The sequence below is a fragment of the Oncorhynchus kisutch genome, linkage group LG3 (assembly GCF_002021735.2).
Source record: "Oncorhynchus kisutch isolate 150728-3 linkage group LG3, Okis_V2, whole genome shotgun sequence".
NCBI lineage: Eukaryota > Metazoa > Chordata > Actinopteri > Salmoniformes > Salmonidae > Oncorhynchus > Oncorhynchus kisutch.
The window spans coordinates 37912377-37935737 of NC_034176.2; the positions used below are offsets into that span (position 1 = coordinate 37912377).

A 23361-nucleotide genomic window follows, 5' to 3' on the forward strand; every position below is an offset into this window, starting at 1 on the left:
TCTTGAACAGGACTCAAAGGAACAATTGACTTTACATTGAGAAATTGGGCATGTTGACTTTGGGGATGAGAATGCCAGCTCGGAGGAAAACATAAGACAGAACAAAGCAACACGACTGGACAGGTGGTATAGTATAGTTGCAAGTGTCTTTTATTGTTTTTCAGACACCGTAGAGTACATAACCTAGAGAGAGCACAAAGGGAGTAGGGGTGTATGAGACGTGGAGTTCCTCTGGAGATCGAGGGAGAGACACCAGATCCAATGCAAAGTTGGGCAGAATGACTTGGTCTGAGCAAAGAAATTCAGTGGATCTGAGAAGGATAGTTTGATTAATTAGTAAATCATTCATGCACATCTTAAGTTGTTTGTAATATTAAAAACACTTTATACATTATTGTATTTTTTTGGCCTGTGGCATCTCACAAGGCGGATGGCTCTGAGTTGAGCCAGCTTCAGTTGGTGTTCAGTTCAGGAAGATTTGTCGTATGTTTTAGAATTTCTCACTCCATCTCTCGAAGACGCATGAAAATGCTTAAGTGTGTTTTTATTTATGTGTAAGCAGTAAATCCAAAATGGCTGAAGTCTTCTAAAACAAATTAAAAAGGTAGGAGAAGGGTTGGTTTCAATTGGTTTAACAATTCCAGACATTGCTCATTTCAAAACAAACAGATCAGTTATTTATAAATTAGCACACAAAAATCCCTTTTAACACATTTATCAAGGCTATTGATCAAACACGTTTTTGCTGTCGACAGACACTGACTGCACTGTACTGGCAGGATAATAAGTAACTCATATGTCTGTATACAGATACATCTGCTTTCCCAATGACAAATAAACTGCTTCATCTACAACAGTAAGAACAAATAGAAATTCAAACTAGAACACCTGCTTAGTAGTTCTCTTTAACCACCAAACTCTGGTTAAGTAAAATGTATCGCAACACCAACCACTGTCATAACATAGCTTTAATGTTCTTATAACTATTAGAATGAAAGAGTTGCTACAGAAGGTTGAGATAAGGTTGTATATTAAAGTTGGATTGCTTTTTAAATACTCTCAATTTCTGAATAAGACATCATCATCATCATCATCATAACAGCAATGTTTTACACCATTACAGAATAACATGGTTTGATTCAAATCGACTGTAATTGGCTGTAATACTAACACATTCTAAAAGGCTCTATTGGAATGAATTCAGTGAACACATTTTTTGAACAGTTTTGTTGAATCATGAATCTGAATCATAAATCTGGACAATAGTAATCAATGGGACCTCCCTGAGACGAAGACCACATTTGAACCTCAAACCGCATGGAGGAACAGAGAACACATGTTTATACCTGGAACACTGACAACGTACAGGTAACTGCCAAAATAAAGGAAACACCAACATAGTGTTTTAATGGGGTGTTGGGCCACCATGACCTGCCAGAACAGCTTTAATGTGCCTTGGCATAGATTCTACAACTCCATGAGAAATTCCATCATCTCCCATACGTGTTCAATTGGGTTGAGATCTGGTGACTGACACACGCACACACACACACCTTTAAACCCCCTATGCTCCTTTGAGACCCCTCTTTCAAAGTCACTGTGGTTCCTGGGTTAATTAGTCCAAAATAATGGGCAACTAGGCATTTTATATTATGACCCTAAGCATGACAGGGTTTTAATTGCTTAATTAACCAATGAACCACATCTGTTTGGAAGCATCTGCTTTCAATACACCTGCTTTCAATATACCTTATTGTGTTTCCTTTATTTTGGCAGTTACCTGTAGATCCCCTATTTAGGACTACTAGAGCTGCAGATAAATCAGTTCAGATTCAAATTGTAAACATTATGAAAACCTTTTACTATATTATATATAAAGCAACTTGTGCACCATGCCATTATGTTCAATGACATTGTACAAACTGTCATTATTATTGCCAACTTGTCCACCAAGGATATTATGTTACTGTGAGATTAGATGGGAATATATAGCATAGACCCACACATTATTATATTATTATACATTATTCTAAAGGGAAAAAAACAGTCTGAGGGCAAAATACATTTTAAAAATAAAATAAATTACTCATAAATAAGATTTAAAAAACAATACACTACTTATATATCAGTTCTCTTATACATATTCTATTTCAGGTAAATAAATTACAAAAAACACTTTATTACTCAAGCCAAAATGCCATTGAGAGTCTTCCTCTCTCTCTAACCACATACAACTAAAGCAAAAGCATAGTTAGCATGAAGTTGCAGGTCGTTCATTTCTTCATGCATTGAGGGGACTGTCCCTTTGCTGGATCCACATTTATTCTCGTCGACCATCGTCTTTAAAAGTACTGAGAATCTGTTGGTGTGAAATGCAGAATCTGTGGAATGTTGATTATCACATGGCCAAAATGACAAGAGTTCTGCAGAAGCCTTAAGTTGACAGGTGAGACAGATGCTGTGGAGCTGAAGCATTTAAAAAAAAACTTGCCCTCCTATTGTATGCTAGCAGGGCAACGGAGAGAGACAAAGATAGAGTGTGTGTGTGTGTGTGTGTGTGTGTGTGTGTGTGTGTGTGTGTGTGTGTGTGTGTGTGTGTGTGTGTGTGTGTGTGTGTGTGTGTGTGTGTTTGTGTGGTAGAGAGAGAAAGCAGGGCAGAGGCAGAAAAATTGGGGCAAGCTGAACACAGCTTGTCTGACATCAATCAAATGGTTTGTTTTGTTCTTCAAGATTCACTGGACACATATCTGATTCTTCAGGCTGAAAGAGAAAGAACGAGAGAGAGAGAGAGAGATAGAAGGAAATAAAGAGTGGGGATAGAGAGAGGGTGAGAGAAAGAGAGCGGGTGGGAGAGAGAGAGGGAGTGAGAGAGAGATGTTATTGTTATGCAAAGGTAAAAAGTCAAATATATCTCAAGCAATCAAATAAACCAACGGTGAAGATGAAATTATCCTGATAAGATCGATAATAAAATATCAACGATAAGGAGACCATCTACAGAACAACCAGGAGAAGAGGGCAGTTAAAGTATAAGGAGGTCTAAACAGCCTTGGCTTCTCTGGACTGAACATAAAACCTTCCTCGCTACGCTTTCTCATTTCTGTCTCCTATACTTCACGTACCGCATGACTTTATGCTCTAGTTTGTCATGTGCTCAACAAAGCACCCGGAGCTTGATAATGACACTTAGAGTGGCCAACAGCTAATCTCCTTTCTGTTGTGATTGAAGAGGTGCGGAAAGCCAGGTTTTATAGCATGTCCAGGACATCGCCACATCGACTTAAGGTCTTATCTAATGGTTTGTCATCACACAATCACCGTCGGAGACGCCTCTCCCAGTTCTCTCCCGGTCTTGGATAAATTATACTGACGGTCCCCTCACTTAATACAGGGATGACTGTTCTCAAAACATGACAACCAATTCACATCTAATAGTCAGACGTGCTATAGATAGTCTTACAGAAGAAAAAAGGAGGAGTGTGTGTGTTGCAGCGTGGCTGCGAGTGTGCCAAAACATGGCTATTTACTAACATAACGTAAGCACACGCGTTGTAACTGCCGTCGTTAATGCAGTGAAGGTCTGATGATGTTTTGGACACTTTTGGTGTGTGTGTGTAGATGTAGATTAGATTCCACCAAGGTAATATACAGAGAACGATACACAGTTAGGTGTGTCATTTATGGGAACAGTAGTTAATGTGCAGGTGTAACCTATTGCTTATTTTGAGCCAATAGATTACTAAAACAGTTTTCTTAACCCTCATTGGCTCTTGCACTGTAGGTTACACAGTAGTTAATGTGCAAGCATTATTTGTTCAAATAATTGATTCCCTGACTTGCATTTAGGGGTCTCTATGTTGACTCCAGGTAAATGTAGCAGAGGGAGTAAACAGTGTGCCGTGTAAAATGAACATCCTGCTGAATGATTCTCTAGAGGACTAGAGCAGCAGCAGTAGAGCAGGCCCCATCCAGTCACATTAGTTCGGAATAATTCCACCATAAAAGGCTAATGTATCAGACCTGCATAGGCCTTAGTCCACACACGCACACTGAAGCACCCACACACATCAGCACCCTCACACACACACAAGTGCATGTACCCGAACAGCGGCATGCAGAGCAGATGTAGACACAGGCACTTGCAGACACAGGCGCGCGCACACACACACACACACACACAGACACACAATAATACAAGCAGAGGGGAGGCAGGGGATTGAAACGGATGAGTAAGATTAATGCAACATTCACTGTGCTAAGGTGAGAAAAGAAGCAGCATTGAAAGGTCTCTCTTTGGAGACAGAAAACAGTTCCACCAAACAGAGGAAAATGAACATATTCTCAGCACGCCAGCAGATCTGAATGTATTCCACTCAAAGGCCAGGCGTATGTAGCATTTTGTTTTCATTAGAGAGGTTCTCTTGATTGACGGAGCCTTTCACTCGTATGAATGCGGCTCATCCACCTATTTTACATCACTTTAAAACCTGACTAACTACAACATATTCCGGATCAGTTTTTCATAATTCCACAAGTGAAAACATGCAGCCGTGATTTTGTAGGCTAAATGATGTCACATGAGAAATTTGAATTTGCTGTTCAGTTCAAACACAGTGTATACACATCCAGAGAGTTAAATGTGTTCGTTTTTGGTATAAAACCCAACGTTGCACTCAATAAACAATGTGTGCATCAAACACCGTGCAGGTACGTATTTATTTTTCAACCTATGTTCAGATATTATAGTTTCTCTTCGCTTTGGACTCAGTACTAATGGAGCATAGTTCAATTGGTCTAATTAACTACATAATTACAGAGTACAATAATTAGACAACTGATAGTGTACTGATAGCCTAAAAGCAGATGGGTCTCAGAGATAGAAGTAAACAGTAACCAGCTGAGTAAATCAAGAGAACACAATCCAACCAAGTCTCAATGCAAAACTATATAGTCCCCGTAGGAGACAACCTTATCCAAGAACCATTCTGACATTTTAGATGAAAACATATTTCAGCTGATTTGATCAGTTGACAGAAGCCCAGCCAAGAAAGGCCACTCTGTGATGGGTCTAAAAAGGGTCCTGTGTTGTTAGTGGCAACAGCTACTATAGAGTCACCTGCCGCCCTCCAAAAAAACACATAGTGTGTCTAAGCCTCCTGCTGATGGAGCTGCTACTGACTGCTGTCCTCTCCATCAGAATGACAGCTTTTAAAGATGCATCCTCCCAAAACTGACAGCAGGAAAAGCTTTTAGGAGCGCAGTGAGACTATATGCGCAGCTTCCAGCCCTCCATTCGATCTTAACCCCCTCTCCACTACCACATCCTTCAAGTCAGTCAGAGACAGGAAAATTACATTTTCCAGGAGCAATATCAAGCCTCCCCTATTTTCCCTCTCAAGGCAAACTGCCTCATAATGAATTTACCGTGAAGCGAGTGCAAGTTACATAGTTTCGCTGGGTGCAATGGCAAACAGAAACCACACCATCTGAGTGCAATGACCTTAACCGCGTGGTGGCGAACACACAACTTATGTATTCATAAAGTGTGTGACAAATTCTGTCAGCACATTACTCTGGTGGAGGCATTAACCATGCATTATTTATCTTCATGCCTATATTTCACATGGACATTCTCAGTCCCTTTGAAGTTAATTCCCCCCCGTGATAAAATGCCTCCCTTCTTCTTACTATGTTGCAGCTTATGATACTCCTGGTTTTGTTGCTATATAGAAGAACAAGTTGCCCGTCCAAAACAATTTCAGTCTACAAAACTGCATCAGTCCTCCAGATTTGTACAGTACACCGGCAAGTTATATCATAATAAATGCTGTAAAATAAATATTCCATATCCTCCCTTTTAGATGGTAGACCCATAAGATGTCCACATTGAACATCACACACACGTTCTTAATGTGTTTCCCCTCTGGTCAATTTATGGTAAAGCGTGGAGAGAAAGAATGTCAGCTTGGATTAGCAGGTGAGCTGGTATAGACCGATCTCATTTGGGATAGACCATGTGTCTATTCTGCAGCAAATACTGGGCCCCTAGCTATCTCCTTCTCAGTGTGCATTGGGAATTAATTAGGAAGTCAATGAGGAAATGAGGCTGAATCATAAGAGTCGAGTGGCCGCCGTTTGGACTGTTGAATGTCTCTGTGGCTTTGCCTCTTTCATGCTTTGTACTTCAATCTCTCCTGTTTGATGGTATGCCCTCAAGCTGCCCCCGCCTGCTCGTTGATATCTAACTTTTACAGAGCTGTAAAGCAGTTTCTAAACCTCCCTCCACTGAGCTTCTAATCGGTGCATCTCACCAACACCGGGCAGTGCCAAGCGAGAGGGCCTCAGCGGAGCCCCCACTGAGCATGATTATAAATCATGAAGCCACCACACAGGGGATGATCACTGGAGAAAGATGGGTTTGGAAATAACCTCCCCTCCTCCTCTTCCTCTTCCCGCTGGCGCTCAAGCTGTTTTCTGCTCCGGCACACAATGCATTGTAGTTGGTCAATATTTTAGCATTCCAACACCTTCATAAAAAACAAACCCAAAGTCACTACTCTACTTCCCAGTGCTGGAAGCAGTCAGCAGCCTCATCCTCAGACGGCCATCAATTGCCTCTGCCACCCTTCCAGGCATTTCTGCAGCTGCTAAGCAGCAGTTCGATACGGTTGCCAGATTTATGTTGGTAAAGTGTTCTCTCCAGGACTGTCCATATGGTCGTTTATGCTGCCATTGAGACAGGGTCTGTTGTCTGTCCAAATAAATAGCCTACTGCTCATATTTTCACCCACCCTATTTTATCAGTTCTGCAAATACTCTGCAGTTGCACTGTCAGTCTCAACATATTTCTGCAATGATGTCTAATGCCTGCAACCAGCAGATTCACATTCCTAGCCTATAAACCTTTGAACAGACTGAAATGCTCTTGCATTTTAATGAGATGGAATGTCAATCCTGATTAAGGAGCGTTTTCCGCTTTGAAGACACATGCAAGCTTACACAGTGCCTTCAGAAAGTATTCATACCCCTTCACTTATTCCACATGTTGTTGCGTTACAGCCTGAATTTAAAATGGATGAAATTGTTGTGGTTCTTTTGCCATCTACAGACAATACCTTGAAATGACGAAGCAAAACTTGGTTTTAGAAATGTTAGCAAATGTATTTAAAATTAAATACGGAAATATCTCATTTAGACAAGTATTCACACCACTTTGCTATGACACTCCAAGTTGAGCTCAGTTGCATCCAATTTCCATTGGTCATCCTTGAGATGTCACTACAACTTGATATGGATCCACCTGTGGCCAATTCAATTGTTCGGACAGGATTTAGAAAGAAACACGCCTGTCTATATTAGGTCGCACAGTTGACAGTGCATGTCAGAGTAGAAGCTATACCATGAAGTCCAAGAAACTGTCCGTAGATCTCGAGATAGAATTGTGATGAACCATATATCTGGGGAAGGGTATGAACCAATTTCTAGAGTGTTTAAAGTTTCCAAGAACACAGTGGTCTCCATCATTGGGAAATGATCAAAATATGGTACTACCGAGACTCTGCCTAGAGCTGGCCGACCAAACTGAGCAACCGGTCAAGAAAGACCTTGGTCAGGGAGGTAACCAAGAACCCAATGACCACTCTGACAGAACTACAGAGTTCCTTGGCTGAGCTGGAAGAACCTGCCAGAATTTTCAAAAAGGCACCTGAAAGACTCTGAGAGCACAAGGCACAAATATTCTGTGGTCTGATGAGACTAAAATTGAAACCTTTGGCCAAAATGCAAAGCACTATGTCTGGACACCATCCCTACCGTGAAGCATGGTGGTGATAGCAACATGCTAAATTGGTTGCTTTTTAGCGGCAAGGACTGGGAGACTGGAAAGCATACAGGGAACAATGAATGGAGCCATATAGAGGCAAATCATTGATGAATGAACCTGCTTCAGAGTGCAAACAACCTTAGACTGGGACAAATACTTACGTTCCAACAGGACAGTGACCCCAAACATACAGCCAAAGCAACTCTGGAATGGATTCAGAACAATAATGTGAAAGTCCTTGAGTGGCCCAGCCAAAGCCCAGACTTGAATCCCATTGAAAATCTGTGGAAAGACTTGAAGATTGCTGTACTATGTCTGTACTTCATTTTCAATAAATGTGCAAACATTTCTAAAAAACAATTTGTCATTATGGGGTATTGTGTGTAGATGGGTGAGATTTATTTTTTAAATCAGTCTGTAACACAACAAAATGTGGAATACGTCAAGGGGTATGAATACTTTCTGAAGTCACTGTAAATATGCATGTGCTGCTGCTATAGCTCTTATGAATGTGTGCGTGAAGGATTTGAGGAGCAGGTCTTTCAGTCTGACAATGTGACTCTAAGTGTTTGGGGATTTGTGGCACGCATCATTGTGTCTCATGGGGATGTGTTCCTCTCTGGGCAATCCTCTACTGACTGACTGTCATGCAAGAGAGAGAGGGGGGGGGGGGGGGGGAGAGAGAGAGTGGCAGAAGGGGTTGGGGCAGCAGTAAGAGAGGGGGAGAGAGAGTGAGTGTAATGCTTACTGTTCATTTTCTATTGTTTATTATCTATTTCACTTGCTTTGGCAATGTAAATATATGTTTGACATGCCAATAAAGCCCCTTAAGGGAGGGAGGGAGGGAGGGAGGGAGGGAGGGAGGGAGGGAGGGAGGGAGGGAGGGGAGGGAGGGGAGGGAGGGGAGGGAGGGAGGGAGGGAGGGAGGGAGGGAGGGAGGAGGGAGAAAGGGTTGGGGCAGCAGTAAGAGGGGGAGAGAGAGAGAGAGTGAGAGAGAGAGCGAGAGGGGGGACAGCAGTAAGAGGGGGAGAGAGAGGGGGGGGGGCAGCAGTAAGAGGGGGAGAGAGAGAGAGGGGGGGCAGCAGTAAGAGGGGGAGAGAGAGAGAGAGAGAGAGAGAGAGAGAGAGAGAGAGAGAGGGGGGTGGGCAGCAGTAAGAGGGGGAGAGAGAGAGAGAGGGGGCAGCAGTAAGAGGGGGAGAGAGAGAGAGAGAGAGAGAGAGAGAGAGAGAGAGAGAAGAGAGAGAGAGAGAGAGAGAGAGGCGGGGACAGAGTAAGGGTGCCTCTCAATTAATCCATCAAAGTCTAGAATACTGTATTTTCATGTCGCCCCATAAATAGAAGGCTGAAATTGAAGTTTCCTAGGTAAAAAAATTGACCTTTCATGTACAAACACACATAACTGCCTTTCACACATCCTACAGTTCTATATGTCTGCGTGACATTACCTTTGTATTGAGAATGATGGCCTTGACTGATGTTAATAATGCCAAGCTGAGACTGTAAAGAAGACTAATATTAGTCTGTTATAACTTGGGGTTGTTTGTTCTCTGGAAAAAAGCTCATATTCTGCCAAAAAGAATATAAGGCCTCTATTGTTTTATACATAAAAAAGTCCCCCACCCTTTTTTCTTTTTGCACTGTTCTTGAGTGTGAATGAATCATTTTTATTTTCTAAGACAAGGGAATAAAGGTTTCCTTTGTGAACAGAGGATCAGAAATGACAAAACAGTGATGATTGTGTTTGTGTGGAAAGTGGGACAAGATACTGGTGGTAAATTGGTCGTCACAGTGCAAAGAAAGAGGAGGAATGGAGGAGAGGTAGAATTCAAAGAGATGTCAGACAGGGTGGTCTGTCACCAGGGAAGTGTGGGGTGTGTGAGTACACTGAGTAGCAAGTGTGCTGGGGGGGGGTCTGGATAAAAGCATACCTACCCACCACCTCGATCTTTGTGACCGCGGGGGACAGGGGAAATGGGGAAAGAGAGTATCAGTATGTGTGACTAGGGAGAAGCAGGTGGGAGAGGACACCCAAACACTGCCACTCTCATACTGTTCCATTCTGTTTCATGTCCCAGGCTCAGTACAGCACAAGGCACCAGGATAAACAGAATAAATCAAGCCTCCTTTGTTTGTCAGTTTTAACGGCTGGATTTGAGCTGTTGAATGCGTTAGGTTTTATGGCCACGGTAGATAGCAGAGGACACACAGACTACACACAGTAAACACACAGACTACACACAGTCAACACACAGACACAGTAAACCCCTTTCCCCTGTCACAAAAACATACAGTCACTTCAGTGGAATACCGACCCAAGCATAACATCTACACCAAGTCAGTCTGCTATACTGTGTCACTAATCAACTCAAAGACATCTACATAGACCAGATGAAACTACGCCTGCAAAAGTCTAAATCCTGTCTGTTTTATACATGACATTACAAGCACAGAGAGGAAATCCCCAGTGGAAACAAAAAACAAAAAAAAGAGGTTCATAATATTTCAACCTCAATCTAAAAAGAGGTAAATCTCATGAATTATTGAAACGTCATTCCACAATGTGAATTCCCATTGTGAAAACACCACGCAGTGAGCATGGCTGCCACAGCTGCAGTAGCAGGCCAACCAATTGTCTTGAATCTCAGAGATATACAGCACAGTGAGTCCCAAAGGGCACCCTATTCCCTATATAGTGCACTACTTTTGACAAGAGACAGGCCCTGCTCAACAGTAGTGCACTGCATAGGGAGTCTGGTCCCATTTGGGAAACACCCTATACAGTTAGATGTATGGATTATTGTTAGGCTGAATAATTGTTTTATTTCACATAATCGTCTGACTGGTGCCACATGTTGGAATGGCTGGTGTGTCAAACCCGAGAGGTGAACCATCCATCACATCATATATTAATCAGCTTTCTCTCTTTCTGTGGACGGTCGGTTGAGTCCACACGGGAAACGAGAGCAGCAATAGCAAATCACTGCACCAACGTTCAAACTGCCAGACTCATCCTCCCACCCGCCGCAGACTCATTCGTGAGTACTGGGTGTGAGAACGCAGCGTATAATGTCTTTCTGCATACTATTAGTACGTGAGTGTGTGGTTGTGTGTGTGGGGGGGGGGGACGAGGTATGGTGGAGAGAGCTAGGGGGAGAGAACAGGGAAGAGTGCAGGCGAGCAGCAGGGAATGGGGGTGGTTGGGCGTTGATGGTTGGGTGTTGATGGATGATGTGCCAAGAGATCGGTGGTAACTAGGCAGTCTGCTTGACTTGACCTATTGATAGTGGAGCAGTGAAGGAGCACAGGGCTAAGGGATGGGTCTCGCTCCCACAACGGTCCCCCCCCCTCACCTCGTAACGCTATTACAGCCATGTTGTGTTCCGGACTCGTGTTTCCCAGACTGGTCTCTCTGCGTCTCTATGTCTATCTCTGGCGGTGGAGGATAACATTACATAGCAAAGACCATTTCAGGTTTCTCTTAACGCACAACTACAGACTCTGACTGTGGCCCTAAGCAACAACTACACAGCCCCCACAATCACAGGTGGCCAGCGGCACCTTAATTGGGAAGGATGGGCTCATAGTAATGGTTAGATGGTTTCCATGTGGTTTCCATGTGTTTGATACCACTCCACTCACTCCATTCCAGTCATAATTATGAGCCGTCCTCCACTAAGCAGCCTCCTGTGCCCACAATCTATCATGACATTCATATGTTGATATTGTTGTTAAGGTGAACACAACACATAAAAGCCTGTTTACAGCTTGTCTGAATATGATCTAGGTTGGAACAATGTTAGTGGTGGGTCACCGCCAAAGAGGCTTGTAATCTTACTTAGCAGGAAATGTAACAATAAGTCATGTGTAAGTATGGGAGTGGTTACTGTACTGTATGATAGAACTTGGGCTCCAGTGACAGATAAGAGAAAGAGCCTCCTCCTCCTCTTCTCCTGTCCTGAACTAGATGTCCAATTGGTTCCCTCACAGTTTCTCCTTCGTTCACACTGACCAGCCAGCCAGCCAACATCCATCATGTCCAGGATCCCCTGGCTGGTCAGCCATACCCTGGCTGGTCTGGGGAGGAGAGGGGACCTCAGTCAGCTCATACAACCAGGCTGTCAGCGCGTTATTTCTGTCTCAGCAGACAGGACCAGGCTAAAAGACTACTTCTTATGCCATCACATGGAAGGACAGATTATGTGAAGAAGCTAGTTCTTAAACACAGGATGTCTGCTTCCCATGTGACACCCAATTCTTTATATAGTGCAATACTTTTGACTGGGGCCCATAGGGATCTGGTAACAAGTAGTGCACTAGGGAATAGGGTGCCATTTGGGACAACCAGGTACAGCGCTGCTGTTTGGCTCAATTGAAGCGCAGGACAACGGGAGAAATACTTGGACAGAGAAAAGAGAAACATGTCAGACAGCCAAATTAGTGAATCAAAGGAAGACCTCAATTTGTGGCATACTTTCCGCTTTGGATTCCAGCAGGGGCTGTTGTACTGTTGTAGAAAGGGCTTGTTAGTCTAGTATTGATCACACATCTCATTAGTAAGCACACTGTGAATGGGTCATGGCTCCACTCAAAATTGAATATCCTCACTGAAGTTCTTGGACTTGGTTCAAGTTAGCTACACAGAGTTCAGTCATCTTTGCTTGCGGGTATCAATTTGTGATGAGAGTGGGGAGGTCGATATGACCCCTACGTAACCTAACTTTACTCAATCTGACCTGACCCGACTTCATGCAATTCACTAGGAATTGCCGGGAACCTCACGATACAATATTATCACGATACTTACAGTAGGTGCCAATACGATATCTATTGCGAGTCTCACGATTGCAATTCGATGTTCCAAAAGTATTGCTCACCACATGTCTGCTACAAAGGGACAAGAGAGAGCCATAACAAATCAGGCATGGAAATAAAAGTGCTGAAAACAAAATGTAAAAAGATGACGGGGAACAATATAATATCCCGATATGTAACTGTATTGATTTTTTCATCAAACCATCAAAGCACAATAAAGGAACTATACCATCAAAATCATAAAATGCACCACTGCTTTCATATTAACTAGCATCTTATTTTTGGTCGAGCTACGATGTAGGACACAAGAGACACACAACAATAACATCTCTGCCCTCTGCGCACAGGGAGGGAGGGAGGGAGGAAGAGAGAGAGAGAGAGAGAGAGAGAGAGAGAGAGAGAGAGAGAGAGAGAGAGAGAGAGAGAGAGAGAGAGAGAGAGAGAGAGAGAGAGAGAGAGAGAGAGAGAGAGAGAGAGAGAGAGAGAGAGAGAGAGAGAGAGAGAGAGGAAGAGAGAGAGAGTGAAAGAGAGAGAGAGAGAGAGAGAGAGAGAGAGAGAGAGAGAGAGAGAGAGAGAGAGAGAGAGAGAGTGGAAGAGAGAGAGAGAGTGGAAGAGAGAGAGAGTGAAAGAGAGAGAGAGAGAATTCCTAAGGAGATGTCTTTAATCTATCTGGATAAACTAGCATAAAGCAATGACCTAAATACACCCATCACACTGTAGGCAGTGTGAAGCCACCCGGGCTGACTGGAGGGTGTTGAGGTCTGGAGAAAGAGAGAGAGAGCGCGAGAGAGGGGAAGTGAGAGAAAGAGAGAGAAAGAGAGGAAGTGAGAAAGAGGGAGAGTGACAAAGAGTGTGTTGAGAGAAAGAGAGGAAAGAGGTTGCTCTGGGCTGCTGGGGGTGGACGGTTGGATCTGCCTGTGTGGAAAGCCACTAGCTCCAATGAGGCAGTGTGGTGAAGCATGACTAAAGTGCAGGGCTGTTAAACGGTATGTCACGTCTCCTGATGTCTGCATCCCTGTGGAGTGTGGACACGTGCGGGCAGATGGGCCAACAGGGGGAATTAATTCCAGGACATGCACCACAGAAAGCTCATCAATTCACACCTACGGGCCAGGCTGCGCTGTGCTGGGCCCACAACCAGCCCATCCTCTGACCTACCTAACTACCTATCTACTACTGTTTCTGGACAAAAACAGTGTGTTTAACTCTGAACACTGGATGTTGGTTGGTGTTTTAGAATGACCTGCTTGAGTTGGGGTGTTTCTCAATATGCATACTACCGTGCTCCACACTCTAATGCTCCAAGTGCATTCTCAGAGGACGTTCTCTTGAGTATGTCCTTGTGAGGACGAGAAGGTGGAGAACGCATCAAACATTACATTTGAGAAGCACTCGCACTCCCCGACTGTATATCACGCAGCATCTCCCCATTCACTGAACTTTCATCCAGCCAGGACAATGGCAACAATAGAGACAAAACAAGATATACACAAAGCAAACGTTTTACTTCTAGCTACATGTGAATCGTAATAATGTAGGTAACAGGCAGAAAATGACCTTAAACCAATGTTATCCAAGGTAGATGTCAATTATTCGTGGGTAGCTAGCTAACTATTCATTGTGGCTATCTTGCTAGCTAACAGTAGTAAAAAAAAGAAGAAAAGAAGGGGGATACCTAGTCAGTTGTACAACTGAATGCATCTTCAGCATTTAACCCAACCCCTCTGAATCAGTGAGGCGTGGGGGGCTGCCATAATCAACATCCACATTTCAGGCACCAAGGGAACAGATTTTGTTTACCTTGTCGGCTCGGGAATTCGATCCAGCAACCTTTTGGTTACTGACCCAACGCTCTAACCACTAGGCTGCCCTAGCTAGCCAGTTAGCTCTATTGACTTACCATGGGCTTGCGACCTACGAACACCACAGTAGGTATTGTAGGTAGGTAACATGCCAAAATTTACGTATCAAGCTAAAATATTGTAGTCGGGCAACATATGAGATATGAATAGGCAACATTTCATTCTGAAGTTGGAGTGTATTTTCTCTCGCTTCAGGACAAATAATGGCAACCATTGATTTCAAGAAAATATGCGTCATTTCTTACGTGGTTGCATTATATTTCTTTGCATACTTTTCATTGAAGCGTGTATCGATGCATGCTTCAAAATATGTACCAACGGAGTACACATTTGATAAGTACCCTCTGTGCTCCATTTTGCATACTTTGATTTGGACAAATACTCTGACCCTCCCATGCTCCAATTTGTGTGCTCGGAGCACGGTAGTATGCATTTTGAGAAACACCCTTGGTGTTAGTTGTGTGTGTTGGTTGTGTATAATTGCCAGTTGTTTGAGTTAGATAGTTGTGTAAGTGTGTTTGCATTTTAGTTGTGTATTAGCGGTAGATGTTTGACTTAGATGGTTGTTTGTTTGTTTGTGTGTGTGTGTGTGTGTGCATTTTAGTTGTGCATTAGCGCTAGTTGTTTGTTCTCTCTGATGATCACAGCCTGATGGAGCTAGCCCGGGCTCTGGGTGTTTGTTTGTGTCTACAGTACAGCAAGCGCTTGTTGAATCTGGGTGCCACTCCCGCAGGCACCACGGCATTGGCCACCAATTAGCAGCAGCAATGTGAAAGAAGTGAAAAAATGGCTCAATTAGAATCGTTTTCCCTACTCAAAAACTAATTGCTTTCAATAAGTCTGAACTTAAGTGGAAAAAGATACAAAGACGCCCGAAGCCAGAAGAGGGACTCCCCCTCTATCTAATATTTTGCTTACTCAGTCTTCAAAATCTCTCACATCATCTATAGCTGCATACATTCTATCTATTCTAGCTATAGCTATGGCTGAAAGTGCCAATTGATTTTCAGTGGCATATATTCCTAAACCAAACGCGGTATAATTTACAGTACCAGTCAAAAGTTTGGACACACCTACTCATTCAAGGGTTTTACCTTAGTTTTACTATTTTCTACGTTGTAGTGAAGACATCAAAACTATGAAATAACACATATTGAATCATGTAGTAACTAAAAAAGTGTTAAACAAATCAAACCACCATTTGCCTTGATGACAGCTTTGCACACTCTTGGTATTCTCTCAACCAGCTTCACCTGGAACGCTTTTCCAACGGTCTTGAAGGAGTTCCCACATATGCTGAGCATTTGTTGGATGCTTTTCCTTCACATTGCAGTCCAACTCATCCCAAACCATCTCAATTGGGTTGAGGTTGGGTGATTGTGGAGGCCAGGTCATCTGATGCAGCACTCCATCACTCCCCTTCTTGGTCAAATAGCCTTACACAGCCTGGAGGTGTGTTGGGTCATTGTCCTGTTGAAAAAAAAATGATAGGGGGACTAAGTGCAAACCAGATGGGATGGCGTATCACTGCAGAATGCTGTGGTCGCCATGCTGCTTGAGTGTGCCTTGAATTCTAAATAAATCACTGACAGTGTCAACAGCAAAGCACCCCCACACATCACACCTCCTCCTCCATGCTTCACGGCGGGAACCACACATGCAGAGATCATACATTTACCTACATCTCACAAAGACACGGCGATAGGAACCAAAAATCTCTAATTCGGACTCATCAGACCAAAGGAAGAATGAAGTCGTTAGGGGTGGCTGCCGTTTTACGGGCTCCTAACCAACTGTGCTCTTTTGTTAATTTTTTTGTGATATTTATTTTGTACATGATGTTGCTGCTACAATCTCTTATGACCGGAAATAACCTCTGTACATCAGAACAGCAATTACTCACCTCGAACTGGACAAAGATTTTTTTCTGTAATGAGTCAGACACAAAGGATATACTGCTTTCTCGGGAACGGGCCCAAATCCCTGTCATTTGCGTGTAGAAAAGACAGAGAAAAGGGGAGCAGAGGTCAGGCTGCCTTCTGAGAATTCGTAGCCATGTGAGTAAACCTCCACTACCATAAGTTCCATTGGCCAACATGCAATCATTGGAAAACAAAATGGATGACATACAATCAAGACAATCCGACCAACGGGACAATAAAAACTGAAATACAGTAAAGTATTTGATACACTGCCGATTTTGCAGGTTTTCCTACTTACAAAGCATGTAGAGGTCTGTAATTTTTATCATAGGTACACTTCAACTGTGAGAGACGGAATCTGAAACAAAAATCCAGAAAATCACATTATATGATTTTTAAGTAATTACTACTACAACTGCTCTGACGCTCATCGGATGTGGCAGGGCTTGAAAACTATTATGGACTACAAAGGGAAACCAAGCCGTGAGCTGCCCAGTGACGCGAGCCTTCCAGATGAGCTAAATGCCTGTTATGCTCTTTTCGAGGCAAGCAACACCAAAGCATGCATGAAAACACCAGCTGTTCCGGACGACTGCATGACAATGCTCTCAGTAGCCGAGCAAGACTTTTAAACAGGTCAACATTCACAAAGCCGTGGGGCCAGACGGATTACCAGGATGTGTCCTCAAAGCATGTGCGGACCAACTGGCAAGTGTCTTTACTGACATTTTCAACCTCTCCTGGCTGAGTCTGTAATACCTACACGTTTCAAACAGACCACCATAGTCCATGTGCCCAATGCTTAAATGATTACCGACCCGTAGCACTCACGTCGGTAGCCATGAAGTGCTTTGAAAGGCAGGTCAAAGCTGACATCAACAGCATCATCCCGGATACCCTAGACCAACTCCAATTCGCATACCGCCCCAACAGATCCACAGATGACGCAATCTCAATCACACTCCACACTGCCCTTTCCCACCTGGACAAAAGTAACACCTATGTGAGAATGCTGTTCATTGACTACAGCTCAGATTTCAACACCATAGTGCCAATGGAGCTCATCAATAAATTAAGGACCCTGGGACTAAACACCTCCCTCTGCAACTGGATCCTGGACTTCCTGACGGGCAGCCCCCAGGTGGTAAGGGAAGCCACGCTGATCCTCAACACTGGGGCCCGTCAGGAGTGCGTGCTTAGTCCCTTCCTGTACTACCTGTTCACACAATACTGAGTGGCCAAACACGTCTCCAACACCTTCATTAAACTTGCTGACCACACAACAGTGGTAGGCCTGATCACCGAAAATGACGAGACAGCCTATAGGGAGGAGGTCAGAGACCTGGCAGTGTGGTGTCAGGACAACAACCTCTCCCTCAATGTGAGCAAGACAAAGGAGATGATCATGGTCTTCAGGAAAACGCAGGCCGAACTGGACCCCATTCTCATCGACAGGGTTGTAGTGGAGGGCACAACAACACCTTTTACCCCTCAGGAGACTGAAAAGATTTTGCATGTGTCCCCAGATCCTCAAAAAGTCCTACAGCTGCATCATCGATAGCATCCTGACCGGTTGCATATGGCAACTGTTCTGCATCTGACCGGCCCAGTACATCACTGGGGCTAAGCATCCTGCCATCCAGAACCTAGAGTGACAAGAAGAAGTAAGTGAACCCTTTGGAATTACCTGGATTTCAGCATAAATTTGTCATGAAATTTGATCTGATCTTCATCTTAGTCACAACAACAGACAAACACAGTGTGTTTAAACTAAGAACACAAATGATTGTATTTTTCTTGACTATATTGAATACATAATTTAAACATTCGCAGTGTAGGTTGGAAAAAGTATGTGAACCCCTAGGCTAATGACTTTTCCAAAAGCTAATTGGAGTCAGGAGACAGCTAACCGGGAGACCAATCAATGAGACGAGATTGGAGATGTTGATTAGAGCTGCCCTGCCATATAAAAAAACACACAAAATTGGAGTTTGTTATTCACAAGAAGCATTGCCTGATGTGAACCATGCCCCGAACAAAAGAGATCTCAGAAGAAGAATTGTTGACTTGCATTAAGCTGGAAATTGTCTAGAAATGGAAAACGTTCAGCACTGTTGCTACTCTCCCTAGGAGTGGCTGTCCTGCAAAGATGACTGAAATGGCACAGTGCGAATGCTCAATGAGGTTAAGAAGAATCCTAGAGTGTCAGCTAAAGACTTCTGGAACATGCAAACATCTCTGTTGACAAGTCTATGATACGTAAAACACTAAACAAGAATGGTGTTCATGGGAGGACCCCACGGAAGAAGCCACTGCTGTCCAAATAAAACATTGCTGTACGCCTGAAGTTTGCAAAAGAGCACCTGGATGTTCCACAGCGCTTCTGGCAAAATATTCTGTGGACAGATTAAACTACAGTTGAGATGTTTGGAAGGAACACACAACACTATGTGTGTGAAAAAAAAGGTACAGCACACCAACATCAAAACCTCATCCCAACTGTAAAGTATGGTGGAGGGAGCCTCATGGTTTGGAGCTGCTTTGCTGCCTCAGGGTCTGGACAGCTTGCTATCATCGACGGAAAAATGAATTACCAAGTTCAAGACATTTTGCAGGAGAATGTTAGGCTATCTGTCTGCCAATTGAAGCTCAACAGAAGTTTGGTGATGCAACAGGACAACAACCCAAAACACAGACATAAATCAACAACAGAATGACTTCAACAGAAGAAAATACGCCTTCTGGAGTGGCCCAATCAGAGTCCTAACCTCAAACTGATTTAAAATGCTGTGGCATGACCTTGAGAGCGGTTCACACCAGATATCCTAAGAATATTGCTGAACTGAAACAGTTTTATAAAGATGAATGGTCAAAAATTCCTCCTGGACGTTGTGCAGGAGGAGAGTCAACCAGTTATTAACAAGGATTCACATACTTTTTCCACTCCACACTGTGAATGTTTACATGGTGTGTTCAATAAAGACATGAAAACGTATAATTGTTTGTGTGTTATTAGTATCAGCAGACTGTTTGTTATATTTTATGACCAATTTATGCAGAAATCCAGGTAATTCCAAAGGGTTCACATACTTTTTCTTGCCAGTGTATATACTAGGTGGTGTCAGAGGAAAGCCCAACAATTGTCAAAGATTCCAGTCACCCAAGTTATAGACTGTTCCCTGTGCTACCGCGCGGCAGTGGTACCGGAGCACCAAGTCTAGGACCAAAAGGCTCCTTAACAGCTTCTACCCCCAAGCCATAAGACTACTGAACAATTCATCAAATGGCCACCCAGACTATTTACATTGACCCCCCCCCCCCCCCATTTGTTTTTACACTCCTCCTACTCACTGTTTATGATCTATGCGTAGTCACTTTACCCCTACCTACATTTACAAATGACCTCATCTAACCTGTACCCCCGCACATTGACTCGGTACCGGTACCCCCTGTATATAGCCTGTATATATATATATATATATGTATATATATATATATATGTTATTTTATTGTGTTACTTTTTATTATTTTTTACTTTACTTTATTTGGTAAATATTTTATTAACACTTTCTTGAACTGCATTGTTGGTTATGGGCTCGTAAGTAAGCATTTCACGGTAAGGTCTACGACCTGTTGTATTCGGCACATGTGACAAATAAGGTTTGATTTGACAGATTTCCACCGGTCTAATGTTCATTGTTCATGTTTCTTGGCCCAAGCAAGTCTCTTCTTCTTATTGGTGTCCTTTAGTAGTGGTTTCTTTGCAGCAATTTGTCCATGAATGCCTGATTCACACAGTCTCCTCTGAATAGTTGATGTTGAGATGTGTCTGTGACTTGAAATCTGTGAAGCATTTATTTGGGCTGCAACTTCTGAGGCTGGTAACTCTAATAAACTTATCCTCTGCAGCAGAGTTAACTCTGGGTCTTCCTTTCATGTGGCAGTCCTCATGAGAGACAGTTTCATCATATGGTTTATGTGACTGCACTTGAAGAAACGTTCAAAGTTCTTGAAATGTTCCACATTGACTGACCTTCATGTCGTAAAGTAATGATGGACAGTCATTTCTCTTTGCTTATTTGAGCTGTTCTTGCCACAATATGGTCTTTTACCAAATTGGGCTATCTTCTGAATACAATCCCTACCTTGTCACAAATTGGCTCAAGCGCATTAAGAAGGAAAGAAATTCCACAAATGAACTTTTAACAAGGCACACCTGTTAATTGAAATGCATTTCAGGTGACTACATCATGAAGCTGGTTGAGAGAATGCCAAGCGTGTGCAAAGCTGTCGTCAAGGCAAATAGCGGCTATTTTGAAGAATCTCAAATCTCAAATATATTTGGATTTGTTTAACACTTTTCTGGTGAGTACATGATTCATATGTGTTATTTCATAGTTTTGATGTCTTCACTATTATTCTACAATGCAGAAAATAGTCAAAAAAATAAAGAAAAACCCTGGAATGAGTAGTAGGCGTGTTCAAGCTTTTCACCGGTACTGTACATTGCTGGCCACTCATCATCAGACAAGGAGTATACACAGTGTGAAATCTTCTGTTTAGCTGCGGTACACAGAGAAGAAAACTCACTTGTTTTGGTGCTTTGAGCCCTGCAGATGTGCATGGTACTGTGCCACAGAGTTGAGTGTGACACTGCAGACTTCACAGGTATAGCTACGTTTCAGACCTGGAATTAAAAACACACAAACACAGATACACTCGATTAATGAACATATATAAACATATTTCTCAAATGCTCTTTTGTTTTTAGCGGGATTTAGACAGGTGGCATGTATTAGCTAACTACTTGTTTCAAATCAAATCAAATCAAATGTATTTATATAGCCCTTCATACATCAGCTGATATCTCAAAGTGCTGTACAGAAACCCAGCCTAAAACCCCAAACAGCAAGCAATGCAGGTGTAGAAGCACGATCATTTGAAATTATTGTACTTTGTAACCTTGGAACCATGTTCAAGTACATGTACGTTCCACGTCCCACCATAAATGCTATTAATTATGTATACATGAACTATTCTATTCCACCGGAGACAGACCTTTAAGGAATCAATAGTTCTATTGAAAAGACATGGGCCCTCATTTATAAAAGTTGCATACATTTTAAACTAAATATCTATGTACCATTTCTGAAAAGACTGCACATGCACAAAAATATTGAAATGCATAAACTGGCGCGCGCCATACATAAGCATGTTTCCTGTTAATAAATCAGACCTGTCGTAAAACTGTGCACACGTGAACAATCATTATGACTCCGCCTGAATAACGCCCATTATTCTCCTTTTATGTTGACATTAACACCCTTATTTCCTGTATAATTTGGAAGTGTTGGAATTAGGCCTAGGCAGTATCTAAACAAAACAGCAATCGCCAACTTGATCAAAATGTCTTTGCTAATTATTGTGGATCTTTATATGCTGCACTGCCCGCGAATTCAGGAACATTGTTTACCCTGGAAAAAAAAAAAAAAAAATACAGTAGGCCTGTGCACTGAGTATACAAAATATTAGGAACACCTGCTCTTTCCATGACAGACTCATCAGGTGAATCCCGGTGAAAGCTGTGATACAATTAGAAAATAACTCCTTATGTTTGTACACTCAATGTATACTTTCATGGAAGTGCTTAGGCTACCACTGTAAGAGGTACATTTTCTGTTCACCTGTTAGATTCTACTCTGTTATAAACCTGCACTCCCGTTTGGATGCATACAGCAAAAACCATGAAATTATAATAGCCTATCTAATAGGCACAATTCAATGAAAGATACGCATGATTGTTGTATAGCTACTTCGGGAATGGGAACTCATCGTGGCCAGGAAAAAGGTGAGGAATTTATACTGCGATGGTTATGATATTTGTAATAGGTTTATGAATTTAATATTGTCTACTTGAGCGATTTGGCATTACAGTATTCAGACGTAGCCTACAAACGTCAATGGAAAAGATGAACCATCTGTTCTACCATTAAACTGCGCTTCGGATCAGATTGCATAGAGCAAAATACTTGAAATAGCTTATCTTACTATTTACTATCTATTAAAGTGGGCCCAATAAAATGGGAGATGGGACGAATGTTACCCTATCCAAATTTGTTGTAGAAATGGTCTCTTTCAGGAGTATGAAACCATCACAGCCAGAAAAGGATGAGGAATTTATTCTTCAATGATCATGGAAATGAAATAAATAATAAGATATAGATCCTTTTAAAAAAATAAACCTTTACCCCATTTTTCATGATATCTAGTTGGTAGTGACAGTCTTGCCTTACAGACTCAGGAGAGGCGATGGTCGAGAGCCATGCACTGCTTCTTGACACACTGCTCTCTTAACCTGGAAGACAACCACACCAATGTGTCGAAGGAAACACAGTCCTGCTGGCGTGCACCCGGCCCGCCACAAAGAGTCACTAGAGGACGATGGGACAAGGCAATCCCGGCCGGCCAAACCCTTCCCTAACCCGGACAATACTGGGCAAATTGTGCGACGCCTCATGGGTCTGCCAGTCACGTCCGGCTGTGACACCACATGGGATTGAACCTGGGTCTGTAGTGATGCCTCAAGCACTGTGATGCAGTGCCTTAGACCGCTGCACCACACAGGAGATGCTTATTTCTATTTTATTTTAGAATGCAAAGATAAAATAGATAGATTTTCACTCTTCTCACTACTGGCAAATGATTGCATCTTGTTATTTTGTTAAGCTACCAGTTATTTTGTTATGAATAAGAGTGTCATCATATATTCCCCATTTGCACAAGGCTACTAGGCTACTAACCTTCTTTCAACCTCTAAAATTTGCGGGAGGTAAGCACTTCTCACGTAAAGTTACCTTTTTATATATGCCAACTTTTGCGTGAAAACTGGTGCACGCATGTTTTGGGGCATATTTTGTGCGTGCACAATGTTTATAAATGAGGC

At 42.7% G+C, this 23361-nt stretch overlaps 1 protein-coding gene across 1 annotated transcript in view; it reads right to left on the bottom strand.

Moving 5' to 3' along the window:
• Positions 1-132: 132 nt before the first annotated feature.
• zmat4a (zinc finger, matrin-type 4a) overlaps positions 133-23361 on the bottom strand; it is a 147877-nt gene continuing 124648 nt past the window's right edge. The window contains exons 6-7 of the mRNA XM_020463476.2: positions 21009-21105; positions 133-2760 (exon numbers count right to left, since the gene is read on the bottom strand). Of these exons, the coding sequence (XP_020319065.2) occupies positions 2733-2760; positions 21009-21105 (125 nt within the window). The 3' untranslated portion in view covers positions 133-2732. The remainder of the gene's footprint in view (positions 2761-21008; positions 21106-23361) is intronic.